General features: G+C 37.1%; 1 protein-coding gene across 1 annotated transcript; it reads left to right on the top strand.

The window, feature by feature from the left end:
- The first annotated feature begins 2,319 nt into the window (after nucleotides 1-2,319).
- mmadhcb (metabolism of cobalamin associated Db) lies at nucleotides 2,320-9,855 on the top strand. Its single transcript, XM_053495845.1, has 8 exons — nucleotides 2,320-2,549; nucleotides 3,004-3,042; nucleotides 4,213-4,336; nucleotides 5,436-5,653; nucleotides 5,836-5,944; nucleotides 6,393-6,523; nucleotides 7,495-7,581; nucleotides 8,595-9,855. Exons 2-8 carry the CDS (start codon nucleotides 3,034-3,036, stop codon nucleotides 8,787-8,789), a joined length of 873 nt encoding a protein of 290 aa, XP_053351820.1. The 5' UTR covers nucleotides 2,320-2,549; nucleotides 3,004-3,033; the 3' UTR covers nucleotides 8,790-9,855.
- Nucleotides 9,856-13,916: the final 4,061 nt, after the last annotated feature.

The raw sequence follows: 13,916 nt of genomic DNA, 5'->3' as shown, positions 1-13,916 counted from the left end.
CACAGCCTAGTGCCCAGAATCCAGTCTGTCCCGGAAGTGGGACAGGCTCCATGCCTCCCACAACCCTGTACAGGATTATCGGTATAGAGAATGAGTGGGTAAACCAAAAACAAGCCAAATCCAGACAAGTGAAATAAAACGAAAGAAAAACCTAAATTATCCAAATAAAAACTAATCAATCAGGAAACCACACCAAACCCAAATAAACTGATCCAAAAACTAACAAATGAAACAAAGACAAAACAATGGAACAAACCAATACGCTAATGGTTTAATCTACTGTATGTTTGTGTCACTTAAAAGGTCTCATATTTTACTATTGATTTAATAAGTTAACCTACAGTAGGTCTCAGGGCTCCCCCAAAGTGTTTATTCACTAGCTGAATACTCCACATATAATGCATTTTCTTCTTCTGTTTCACTCCTCTTTCAGTATGTTAAGGAGTTTCCACTGCATAGAGGAGGGATCATCCTTTATGATGTCACATTAGGGAGGAAATTTAAATGGCTTGTTTTTACCTCATTCAATACAAAAATTAAAAAGGCTGGGGACCCATCTAAGGTCTAAAAATGACTAAAAGCACCCCAACATGAAAAAAACAAGAAAGAGAGAGATATGTGACACATCACTATTTAGTTAAGTTGTTAAATTACAGAGGCAGTAAGTTTATTCCCCCATAGCCCTTTTCGCATAAGGCAGGGCACCAAACATGTGACCCCATTAACAACTGTAATCTGGCCATCATATAAATTTAGCGTTAGTGTTGTAAATGAAAATGGATTTGTTGTCCTTGTTTGGGGGAAAAAGGGTGCACCTCTGTTAGAGACAGACACTGTGCTGCTACCACAACATGTCCCTTTTTAAAATACTTTATTTTTGGCTTCACAGCAACTGGTGAATAATTATGGAATCACGGTTCGGTAAAAAATATTCCGTAAATAATTCCAGTCTAAAGAGTTATGATGTGTAGGTAAGTACATAATTCAGGGTTCAGGTTGTTACTTTACAAAATGTGGAAGCAGACTAACTGCCATATGACATATGAAAATGGGTCGGCATCAGAATACGTGTAATGTGTAATGTGGCCCAATAATGAGGACCAGTGTATTTATTCCCATTTCCACAACCTCAGTAGGACATCCGACAACGATCAGACGCACATTCACACAACTATGGGCAATTTGGGAACGCAAATGAGCCTAATCTGCATGTCTAGACTGAGGGAGGAAACCAGAGTACCAGGAGGAAACCCTTCTAGCACAAGGAGAATAAACAAACTCCATAGACATAAACCGGAGACGAGAATCGAACCTGGACCCTGGAGAGGCGAGGCCACAGTGCTACCAATCTATGCTGTGGTTGCTTATGGTGGCTTTTTACAATGTCATTTATGAAAGGTTTATGTAATGACTCTTTGCATAAACCTAATGTAATTGTCAATATAAGCCTTTAAAACTCATGAAATCCTTGTAATTATACTTCAGTATAACATAGTAACATCTAACAAAAAAAAAACTGAAGCAGCTGACTTTGTGAAAATTAATATTTGTGTGATTCTTAAAACTTTTGGTCACGGCTGCGTAACACCCTGATATTTTTATGAAACTGAGAGAATTCAAGGTTTGTTTGTTTTTTTTCTTGTCCCACTCCAGTCCAGCAGGTGGCGGCAATGCACCTACCAGCTTGGTTGCCAGCCGCCAAAAACCTGAGGCGTCTAAAGGTGCGTTCCAATCGGCCTGCAGTACCCTGCGAAGTATACTTCACAGGGTGTTCAGACATGTTAAGTGTGATTCCAAACCGGAGGAAGCGAAAATGTTCAGTCCGAACGGTATAGGGAACGAGTGAACCACAGGTCTTCACTTCACCGGAAAAGGGAATGAAACATTTCCCATTGTGTCTCGCTGGAGCTTGAGAAAAAAATAGAGCTCGAAAAAGGATTTATATATTCATTATCATCATTTATTATCGAGGACGACATCATATTAAAAAGACACTAAAATTAAAATTTTAATTTATTCAAGAAATCCTTAGTAATATATAGACTAGTAATCGGTAAAATTTACATCTTTACTTACATCTTTAAATTATTATTATTAATCAATCTTTTTTTACAAGTTATACATGTTCCAATAGTATGTTTTATAATTGTATCAGTTTTTGTTTTAATAAATAACCAATATTTAATAGTTCATAGTATGACATTTCCACAGCAACAGCGACAGATATTCGAGGTGCTTATGTTACCATGGTAACGCACAGAGGAAGTGACGTCTGTGTTGGTGACTTCGTAGGGTGTTCCGAATTGTGGTTTTGTCGAAGGAAGTTTCCTTCACCGACATACACTGCAAACAGAGCAGGGAGCGAGTAGGGAGCAGCCTTTGAAGTGTACTTCGGAATGGAACGCAGATTATTGTAGATGAAAATGACGAAGAAAAGACGTCCCCTTCCATGCCGCTGTTGTGACGTCATCAAAAGGTGACCCAAGAACCTTGAGGCGCTAACAGTTATCTTTATTTAAAAATAAATAACTTGCACAGGAACAATACAGGTGAGAATAAAACACTCTTTCCGTATATTTAGTGAGATTTAGCTCGGACATTATATTATCTCCGCGAGGAATTCTGTAACAATCATGTTGTAAAGGAAGTTGTTTATGTGTGTGTGCTAGCTGGTGAGTTAGCATTAAGTGTGTATTACAACTTAGCTTAGTGATTTGTTTATTCTTTAAATGCCAGCTTTTTTATTTATTTATTTAGGTAAATTTAGCAGCTTAATAAATGCAAGCAATACTGGTAACTATTTGTAGCAGCTGTGGAGCAGCTTGTATTACCCAGAATCCTCCAGTGTGCAGGCTGAGAGTAAATAAAAGGACAGACAGCTTGCAGTGTGACCACAGATCAGTTAGAAGTGATGTTCATGTTCATTGTAAATACTGCTTGCTTGTAGATTTACCTCTGAGTTCTAACAAATCATTATTAATAATGGAGCCTTTTCATCCACAGGTGGGATATAAAAAGGAGAAGCCCAACAGGATGGCCAGCGTAAGTTCAATCAAGTCCAACATCATGTCTTTTTTCCCCCATTTGCTTTTGTATTTTACAAAAAAAGTGCAGTACTTTAATTCATTTATCTTAAGTAAGAGCTTTATCCTGCAGTAGATGCTGAGCCAGGCCTAAAAACACGGCACGTCAAAAAAGGCAACACATACTGTACATGTACACTGATCATTATAACACTGACAACACCAGATGAATTGAATATTATTTATTACGCCGCCATGAATCTTTTTTTTTATTATTATATTAGCGTATTTGTCACACTTTAATGATTCAGATCATCAAACTAATTTTTATGTTACATACTATGATCATCCGAGTAAATACAAAGTGCTGTTTTTAACATGATGATTTCACTTAATAGGTGGAAAAAATGTTCAAACCTACTTGGCCCTATGTGAAAAATACATTGATCTGAATCATTTAAGTGTGACAAATAGACAACAAAAAATCAAGAATGGGGCAGATCCTTTAATGGCCCTGTATATACCAGTAAGCAGGTAACAGGGTCATGGGTATCCAAGGCTCTATCTAATGTCTATGGGGACCAAAATCGCCAAGAAAGAAAGTCAATGCTGGACACGATAGAAAAGCATTAGAACACCAAGTGCACCACAGCCTGCCACACATGGGGCTCAGCAGGCAAAGAGCCCAGGACTACCGACCCGAACTCCAAACTCTCCAGATTGCAATCCGATCGAACACTCATGGGATACCCCGGACAAACAACTCCACAACCCACAGCATCCTAAAGGGCCCACTGCCAACACTACAGCCATGCCTGAGAGGCCAGAGCCACACTGGTGGCACAAGTATAACCCAAAACCCAGGTGTTTTTAGGGCTAATGGATTTAATGTTATGGATGATGTGCGCATTCATGCAAAGTGCAAATAACTTGAAGAAATCCCATATTTATTGAACGAACATGAAAAGCACCACTTTGGAACTCTAGAACGGTGACATGCCACCCTAAATGCAGTACAATCAGACAGTAACTCTGAATAATGTTTAGTCGTCTACTGCAGCTGCTTAATCTCTTCAAAAGCACAAACCACCCTCACGTGATGCTCAACTGAAATCAGCTTCCACTCTGTTTTGTGGAAAAATTGTTTGATAAGTTCAGTATAATATTTGCCCTTTTTTCTGTTCACCAGGCGCTCTGTAGCAGAGCCAGGGTGGTTACATACCTGCCAGGGCTTCACGTTCTTGTTCGGCGCATAGCAGGAACCAGGTGTTTCTCAGGCGACTGTCAAGTTAACGTCACCTCACCAGATGCAGGTAAGTGTGTTCAGATTCAAATACGTAGGATGAAAATGTGTTCTGCTTTTTTTTTTTTTTTAAATATCAAACCAAAAGAGACCTTGATCGAGCTGATAACTAAAGTTAAGGATCACTAAACCCTGGCTGAATGTGTTCTCGTTTTAAATTAAGCTAATAGTGGAATAAATTAATCTATAACATCTATAGTAGTGAACGTGTAACGTGAAGCCTCATTTAAGGTGTCAAGGCTTCTCCCAACCAGTAGTTTCACTAAATGGTTAAATTTCATGAAGCTTCATTCAAGGGCTTGTTGTACTGCCATCTAGTGGACAAATCTAAGGAAATGTTTATGCACATAATAATTACCGTGTCTGAATCTTAGAAAATTAACTAAAGATCTAGAATAGAAAGGAAATGTGAAGAACAAACAGCAAAGTCTTTTTAATTATAAACATGACTACATGTAACAAGTCCCTGACTGTTTGGAATATTCTAACAGATCATATAAATCCACCAGATAATTTTAAGGATTAAATCCACAAATCATTGATTAAAACGCACAATAAAAAACTTTAATAGAAGAGAGAATTAAAAAACAACCCAGATACAATAGCACTAGAGTGTATGAGATAAGTCGAGGTCATTAATATAAACCAAAAGATTTAGTGTCCATTTTCCTTCTTCATATATATTGTAAAAATTTGAATTGCACAATAAAAGTTTTCCTGAATCTTGATTTATGAATGTAACTCTCAGGGAACCGACACAGGCTCCCCGAAGCAAGACTTCATTTGGACACGCCCCCTTCTGCTAGATACAAAGTTTCAGATCTGTGTCACAGTTACATCACTAAGATAGTATTTAATTGATTTAACACTTTTTGATTAAAGCCATGTCGTATTAAGTGGACAGTGTTGCTGTACAAGCTCCTCTTGCTGGGAATTCCTTTGACCCAGTTGTGTTGACTGAAACAGAACACACAGGTCCTGTAGAGTGCTACTGTTTCAGTTCTGTCCAGAAGGTTGTGAGTTTTACTCCCTAGGACTACTCCCCTTTGATTAAAAAAATGCTTTTTTGAATCAAAGCATGTGAAAGCTTATCCTGTTCTGTGATCCAGGACTGAGGACGGTCTGGCCGGATGAGAACATGGGACCGTTCGGTCCTCAGGATAAACGCTTCCAGCTGCCAGGTAACGTGGGATTTGCCGGGCAGATCGAAGGCGCAGCAGAGCAGAAGCCTGGCCCTGTGCACACGAGACTCCCGGATGTCCTGACGGCGCCGTCTAACAGCGAGAGGCACGAGTTCGTCCTGGCACAGTTTATCAACGAGTTCCAGGTAAGAACTCTCTCTTCAGTTTTACAAGTCCATTAGAATGTTAACAGAAAAGAATCACAATACATCACTGAATCAATTTTATTTGAAATCCCCCAACCCCCCTCCATCTCTAGTTATCAACAACTTTTATGTTGTCACGGTGCTCGGTCAGGTAAACAAACACTTACCTGTTCAATCCACAGGACGACGCCGAGGCTCTGTCACCACCCAAGGTCGACAGCGCGGAGCAGTATTTTGACCACTCCAGAGTGGAGTGTGCCATCCAGTCCTGTCCAGAGCTGCTGAAAAAAGGTGAGTTTTACACCACTAGATGGCAGCATACACCACTATCTGTAAAGGAGCACGATTTATCTTTACAATGGCGTTCAAAAGTTTGCATTGTCTTTTTGAACTATATAGAAGGCCAGATATTTGTGTAGCAATTAAATTGCTACAAAAATTAAACTGAACCCATAGTACTAGTACTTGTCCAGTTCTTTCAATATTGATTTGATTTTTTTTAATTATTTTAATATTGAGTTGTCTTAGGATATAATCATTTCATGCATTTTATTTAAAATAGTACGTTTCTATGCTTTTCTAGATGTTGCTCCTTTCCTGGAACTCTGAGGCGATAAAAAATCTTTATAGTTTATTCTAAATGAAAATTCTATAATAAAACTGTGATTGGATCGGGAGAAATGTTAAGGCATCCAGTGTGTTGCTCGTCGTGACATTTGACATTTTCTCAACCACACAGAATTTGCGCTGATGTTTCCTGAAGCTCCATCCAGCGGTATGATGGTGCTCACTGTAACACAGAGAACGGAGAACGACATGACCGCCTGGTCTGACAAGGTGGACCAGGAAAGAGAGCAACTGCTGGCTACTGTAAGACACACACACACACACACACACACACACGCATATTTGCTTCCTGAACAAAACTGCTTAGAAGATAAAAAACAAATAAAGAAAAAAAAACTTTGCTGTTTGTTCATCACATTTCCTTGCTATTCTAGATCTTCAGTTAATTTTCAAAGATTTAGAGATGGTGATTATTTGCATTTCCTTAAACAGTGGATTTTCAAGTGTGTATAACATTATTAACATTTAAATCACTGTTATAAGCTTCCTAGGAGTTGTTACCGACTCTTCAGTGTTGTTTGATCTATTAAAAATTATTATTCTATTCCATTTAAAACACAAAACACACAAAAGATGCTCTAAAGGGAGTTTGTGACCTCCAGAGCCCCAGAGCACAGACCCAACATTCAGTCTTTACCTAATTATCACGAAGTATCCGTTATTTACATTCTAGATTTTTAAATGACATCGTGTTTAGGAAATGCAAGGATCATCGATACAGAATCCGCATTACTTTGTTCGTACTAATCCTTAGAATGGAGTGCAGCAGTTTGGACAAAATATGCCGAACACTTTGAATAGATGTTGCAAGTTTCACACATTTTTCTAAACTGTACCATCTGAACATATTCAGTCATGTGAGTGAAATAGAATTGAGAAGTAAAAAAGATTAAGGCTGTCAAACACTATGGCTGTCAAATGCTTTTTGTCCTTCATAAACAAGCCTATTCAAATACAAAATGTTCAGTACGGTGCATTCAATATTTAATTTATTAATAACAATTAATCAATGGTGAACTTGCCTAGGCTGAATTTAGGCAAGAAAACTTGGCTCTAATGGACATGATTACCAAACGTCACTGGACGATTTGCTCTTTCATGGTATTTCCCACCCAATGAAGTTAACTTTTCATATAACGCACATTCCAAAGTGTTTGCTGGATTTTATCAGGACTTTGTTAAGATTAATATAATGCTGTGTGTGATGTGTGCAGTTCATTGAAGGGGCAAAGGATATCTGCCACGCGCTGCATGCTGAGGGTTTTTGGGCCGACTTTATCGACCCGTCATCTGGACTCGCGGTAAGACTGAGGTGGAATTAACAGGGGCTGAAAAGATAATTACAGTTATTTTGCTCAGTATTCAAATCAATGCAGGTTTATTACTTTATAATTAAGATCTTTATAATCAGGAGTTCACACCACACTATACTACGTTACTGAACTCTCTTGATTTTAAGATTTATACATTTAAAAAAAACAGCTTTAAAATTGAAATAAAAAAAACATACACTTTGGGAAGTTTATTATTTAATGCAGGCGATTGAAATCTAATATTAAGGTAAGCTCACTATGACAGTTAGGTTTACCTAATTATTGAAGCCTAAAAATTATAACTGATAAACCTTGAAAAAAAAGTTTTTAAGTCAGTGTTATAATGTAGCATCTGCTTGAACTATCTCTTTTGCAAGTCACTTTAAATAAAGATCCTGCAGACTAAATGCATGTAAAATAACTCTTATTTAAAATGTAAATGCGCATTAGAAGTTAGAATATTGTAGAAAAAAATATTTTTATTGTAATTTAATTCATAAATTTAAACTCTGTGCTTTATATTCATTACATGTAAAGTGGAATATTAATTTTAATTTGGAGCTTTGAGCTCAAAGCTCATGGAAATCACAACTCCAGTATTGAAATACTGAAAAATTTTCTAAGATAATATATATTAAGTTACAATACATAAATTAAAAAAAAATAATAATAATTTATGCACTTATTATTTGGTTGGGACTTCTTTAGCATGAATAATTCCATCAATTCTGCATGAAGGTGATCAGCCTGTAATTTTGCTGAGGCGTTATTAAAGACCAGGTTGTTTTAATATCAGCCTTTAGCTTATCTGTATTGTTGTGTCGGGTGAGAAAATGTCAAGTGAAAAACTTGTGATTTAAATTTACTTGAAAATAATTTAGAATGAGAGGTTTACTTTTGAAATTAAATATTGAAAAAAACGTTTAAATTTTTTTGATGCTGCAAGCTTAGATTTCCTGCTCAAAGGTTTTCGATCTCTAACCTCCCCCCTCCTTGTGCAGTTCTTCGGCTGCTACACCAACAACACGCTGTTCGAAACAGACGAACGCTACCGCCACCTGGGTTTCCAGATCGAAGACCTGGGATGCTGCAAAGTGATCCGTCACTCTCTGTGGGGCACGCACGTGTTCGTAGGAAGCCTTTTCACCAACGCCCCGCCCAACAGCCACGTCATGAAGAAGCTGCAAGGGAATTAACGTGTCGAGCACTCACTATCCCAAAAATCCAAGAACAACTAGGGGTTTATCAGGTTTTCATGCTCTGTTTTCAGAGTGAACACAATCACATCTTATCAGTCGCACAAATAGATTAGTATTTCATTTCCTTCTCAGATTCATTTTCTGTAATCCCTATGGGGTGCTATTTATTTTGGTAAATGAATATGGCAAAGTGTAGGAACTTTGCTGTCTGATTTTTGGATTTAAGGCGGGGAAAAAAAATCTATGTATCCATAATGCCTTTTTTTTTATTATTATGTAGGATGTTTTCCTAGTACAGCGTTACCTCGGCATAGGAATTTATATAACCAAAATATATGACCCATATTACAAAATTTAAACATTATTTAATCATTTTGTTTGCATATAAAAGCAATCAAAGCATTTAGAAAATGCATATATATATATATATATGAGATGAATAGACATTAAACCTCACTAAACCTTATTTTATGAATACTCTTGGCACCAGCTGCTTTAAAAACTAAACTGAAACTGCCTTGCTACCATCCTTGCTAACATTGTTGAGACCCACGGTGCTTCACTAAATCTTTCACAAAATGCAAAAAAAAAAAATTAATAAAATGTTCTCGCTTCACTTGGCTTTCCACTGATGCAAACAAGTTTCAAGCAGCCCACAGAGGTTTGCACAAATTGCAATTTTTTGCAAAGTTTCAGTTTTTTAGGGCGGAATTTCTCAAGGGGAGGCGTTCATATGCTGAGGTACCACTTTATTTAGTAATAGGAATAAGAGCATTATAGTTTATTATACATTTAATTAAAATGGCCAGTATATATGGGTGTAAAAGAGATCATACCTTGAGAAGTGATTTTGGGTAACAAGCTATAGACATTTAATATACAAAAATGACACACACAGAGTCAGCAAAAAAGAATTTATACACACTCCAGGAAAAGAAATATAGTATAATAATAAATTATAGTATATTATATTCATTTAATATTATATATAGCAATACGTTTATTATTTAAATATTTATATTATATTAAAAGTTTTTAATTTCCGGAATTGTTTATTTTTTTATTTTTTGCCTGACTCTGTGTGTGTATATTGGTATTTGATTATAATAAGTCTATTGATTTACAGTATTTGTGTTATAGTCTACACACTACAAATAATTTCTGTCAGACACAACAATGAGCACTTGCTTTTTATACAACCAAGATCCTCTCATAAAAATGTTCCAGCAAATTTTCCTTACAAGTTTGCTTTGGTTATGTCCATGTGAAGTGTCATATAATATTATTCTGTATTTAACTAAAAAGTAATAAACTGGTTCAATTTACTTGTTTGGGTTTATTGTCATGCTCTTCTCTTTCTTGGGATTTGTGTTTGTCAGTACTCTACACATTAGTACATCAACTTCCAAAGTGTGATCACTTTTAAAACAAACTTCCAAACATTATTATGTTTTCATGTGTTCTGGGTTTTCTAACCTCCCAACACACACACACACAGTGTCCAAAAACCTGATTAGCCCCGAGGCCAACCGAGGTCATCAGTGTTGGGGCTTTTGTCTGAGAGGAGCAGCTGCTTGTGCATTATTAGCATTTATTAACCCCAAATGGTCTCGATCGGCAGATGGACTCCGATCGCTCTAAACTCTGGGATACGTTTACTTAACCTCTAAAGGAAGTCTCTACTACTTTACAATCAGTAAAGCAGACCTAAACCGCCTCTGTAAACAGATGTTTGCATTTTATCTTCCTACAATTTAGTAAACCATCACTTTACAACTTTACAAGGTGCGTTCAAGTCAAACTGAGAAGTTTGATAACTGATGACAGTCTGACATTTGAGATGCAATCATTTTGAATGAATGGCTCAGAGCCCACTGCTGTCATTCCCTATCTTTCAAAATCAATGGGTAACATTGCAGAAGAGATGCGCCCTTTTCTGGTAACTGTACACACAATCTCTCACCAACACCACCTTGTACATTACAGGGAGTTATTGCCACATTCCCTGTACAGTCCTGACCTCACTCCAAGTCATTACCACATGTTTGGGGCATTCAAGGAGTTCCTGGGAGGCCAGCATTCCAGATGTGAAGTAGGTAGTCTGAACATGGCTACGGTGTACTGAGAAAACTTTCTACCTTGATGGTATCCAAGCACAAGCACTAAACACTGGGATAAGAGCAATAGTGTAGCAGGAGATTATACAGAGAAATAAAGGAAGTCTTTACTCTCGTTACTGTGGCCTTGATATAATCAACATTGAATGCAAGCGAACTACTTGATGCATAATGTTTTTAGTTTGATAGGTGCAACTTCACATTAAACCTAGAAAAGGAATCAACAAAGGTGTCAATAATAACAACGAAAGAAGTCGTGTTTGCTTTCTAAGTCCATTTTGTACCCTTATATTATTATTATTATGATTATTATTATTATTTACCTAGCCGTCTCCTATTCCTCACACTTGCATCTTCAAGAGTAATAAAAACTTTATTAGGAAATATGACATGTAATTAATTTTTGTTGCCATTTTGGCTATAATAGTTACAGTTACTCTACAACAAGCTGATATTTCTCTGTCTTTTCTTTAGATGCATCCTAGGAAGGAATAAAGATTTGATTCTGTGGTTATGGTGTAGAAGCACTTTTTGCTTTGTCTAGCCGAACATTATCTTCACCTTTAAATCACTGTGGGTTTTTACGCTCATAGGGGTTGCATGTTAGAAGGAATAGATTGAGAATGAAAACAATGTAGGATCCCATGAAAAGGTTAAAAATAACTTGAAGGAGTGCCTAAAATGCTCTGATTGAGATCTTATTCTTCCAGACTTTGTCCACTTTTGGATGAAGTAGAGACCTAATAACTGGCAGTGCCACTCGTCACGGAGGTATTAGCCAATGGATTTATGGCTGAAAAGCTAAATAACGTGATCATGTAGTTGTTTTGTCATCATGATTTGGATCAGGGCCCAACAACACTGCATGGCCATATAAAGGCACCTCTGTTTGTCTGGCATTAAAATAGAAAGTAGGTCTGGTTTAGACAGGAAATCAATAACCAGTGTGCTGCTTCAGGAAAATCAAGGGGAATTTATTTATTTATTCATTTTGACTGAAAATGTGACCGTAGATGATTATGAACATACCTGCATTAGATACATAGTACTCCAAATCACAGACTTTTTGGTATAAGCAAATGTTTAATTTCATGCCAAACTACAAAAGTGAGTCAAAAATCATCTACACTCTGGCTGTAGATTGTATTATTATTATCATTATTATTATTATTATTATTATTAAGTTTCTGAAAAGTAATCATTTTCATCATTCTACATGATAATTTCTTGACATAATCTCCTTGCTTTTCAATACACTTTGTCGATGTCAACATGTCAGCTTTCGTATTTCCTCATTTAAGTGGGGCGTCCCATTTTTGGAGTTTGGCAGTTACAAAAGATAAGACTGATAAGAAGTGCAAATATTTTTTGACTCACTTATTCTCCATTGATTCACCAGCCATATAAAGAACCCATCGTATGGGTGTTACAGTGAATAGTGCACACTATAATAAATGGAAGTGTGGTGTCGGAGACCTTTCCTAGGTTTTGAAACGACACCAATATAATCCCGAGATACGAGTGTTAGTTTTGATTTGATCTGTTTAAGAACATTCCCTTAATGTCTTTAACTTTATCAGGAACAGAGATAAATATAGTCTCAAATATTCCCTGGAGTACCAAAATCCTTATGGCCAAAGTCTTTATAGCGCCTGAGGTGCGTCCGTCCTCATGAAGCACCGTTTCAACCTTTCCAAACACTCTGATCCTTTTCGAATCTGTGACTAACGGGGTTGGGGTGTGTAAAATGAGTGCTGGAGGAAGATCCCCAAGACCGCACGCCTCTTCTTCTAATGCATTCACACTTCTGCCTGAATAATTTAGCACACATAAGAAACAGGAGTCATCCATTTTTAATTGAGGTTAGAGATCTAGGTCAGGCACCCTGCTTGTTAGCCTGTACGAGTGCTAAATAATTCACAAGTTCAGCTTTATAGAGATAATCTTCAGGGATCACCTGCAAAAGAATTGATATTTACTTTATTTTGGGGTTGATTTAAAACTAATTAAGTATTAAGAAATGCATGAAGAACAACAATGTGCATACATGTACATAATCAGGAAATGCTTAATGCTTAAAATATTTAATGCTTCCGCCTTGCATACATTCACACCTGATCTAAAACATAAAAACATAGCGTAGTTAAATTCTCTAAAATCAAATGTGGATATGTAGATTTTTTTTTTAACACCAGCTCGGATAGTCCTGTAGCTCCAGCTGTATTGAATAGCTTCATGTTAAAAGGTGCTCTCTATCTTGTGCATTATTGTGTCTATTCTGCACAATTTTTTAGGTAGCTGAATTGACATTACTCAGTCAATTCAGCGTCAGGATATGCCGGCATGAACAGGAAAACCTGGTGTCACAGGTCCGCTCCGAACAATGGAACATAGACATAACTCAACACTGAGCAGCTCGGATTGACTGGCACACTGTGAATCCGGAGTGCCAGCCCCTGTTGTTCTTGGGCGGGTGGATAGTATTGTTTCTGCCCTTTATCATAGTTTAACCAGTGATGTGTAAATAGCTAGGAAGGGCTTTTCCATTTTCACTGTAGGCCAAATTCCTGAACCCTGCATGTCAGACTTGATGGACAGTATTGTACAAAATTCCTCCTGATTTATTTCTTCATATTTTGCTTCCAATGTTTTTTTTGTTTTTTTCCAGTGGACTATGAATCATTCAAACATAAAAACAGCCAACTTAAGACATGAACCAGTGAGTAACAGGGGCAGATGTTCAGGACGTGATTAGTATACTGGTGATGCTGAATGCTGATCGGTTGGAACAGACGAGAGGGGAAATGAGGTCCCTGCTGTGGTTTTTACATAAACAATCCATTTAAAAATTGTATTTTAGGCTCTGGGCAGCCATGTGAAGGGGGGGGGGGGTCAAGACTTTTGCACAGTATCGTATAACTTAAAGACCAGAAATTATTATTATAGTGTTGTTCTGTGTACATGAATACAAATTCATACAAAGATTCAGACACAAGTTGCGCTGGAG

Source organism: Clarias gariepinus, chromosome 5, assembly GCF_024256425.1.
Source record: "Clarias gariepinus isolate MV-2021 ecotype Netherlands chromosome 5, CGAR_prim_01v2, whole genome shotgun sequence".
Lineage (NCBI taxonomy): Eukaryota > Metazoa > Chordata > Actinopteri > Siluriformes > Clariidae > Clarias > Clarias gariepinus.
Note: the sequence above shows the minus strand (reverse complement) of the source record. Positions and strands in the feature narration are given on the sequence as shown.

Bases quoted from the DNA above. Each gene is read 5' to 3' on its own strand.
- mmadhcb (XM_053495845.1), top strand. The intron at 4,337-5,435 runs GTAAGTGTGTTC...TCTGTGATCCAG, and splicing joins CGTCACCTCACCAGATGCAG to GACTGAGGACGGTCTGGCCG. The intron at 5,945-6,392 runs GTGAGTTTTACA...TCAACCACACAG, and splicing joins TCCAGAGCTGCTGAAAAAAG to AATTTGCGCTGATGTTTCCT.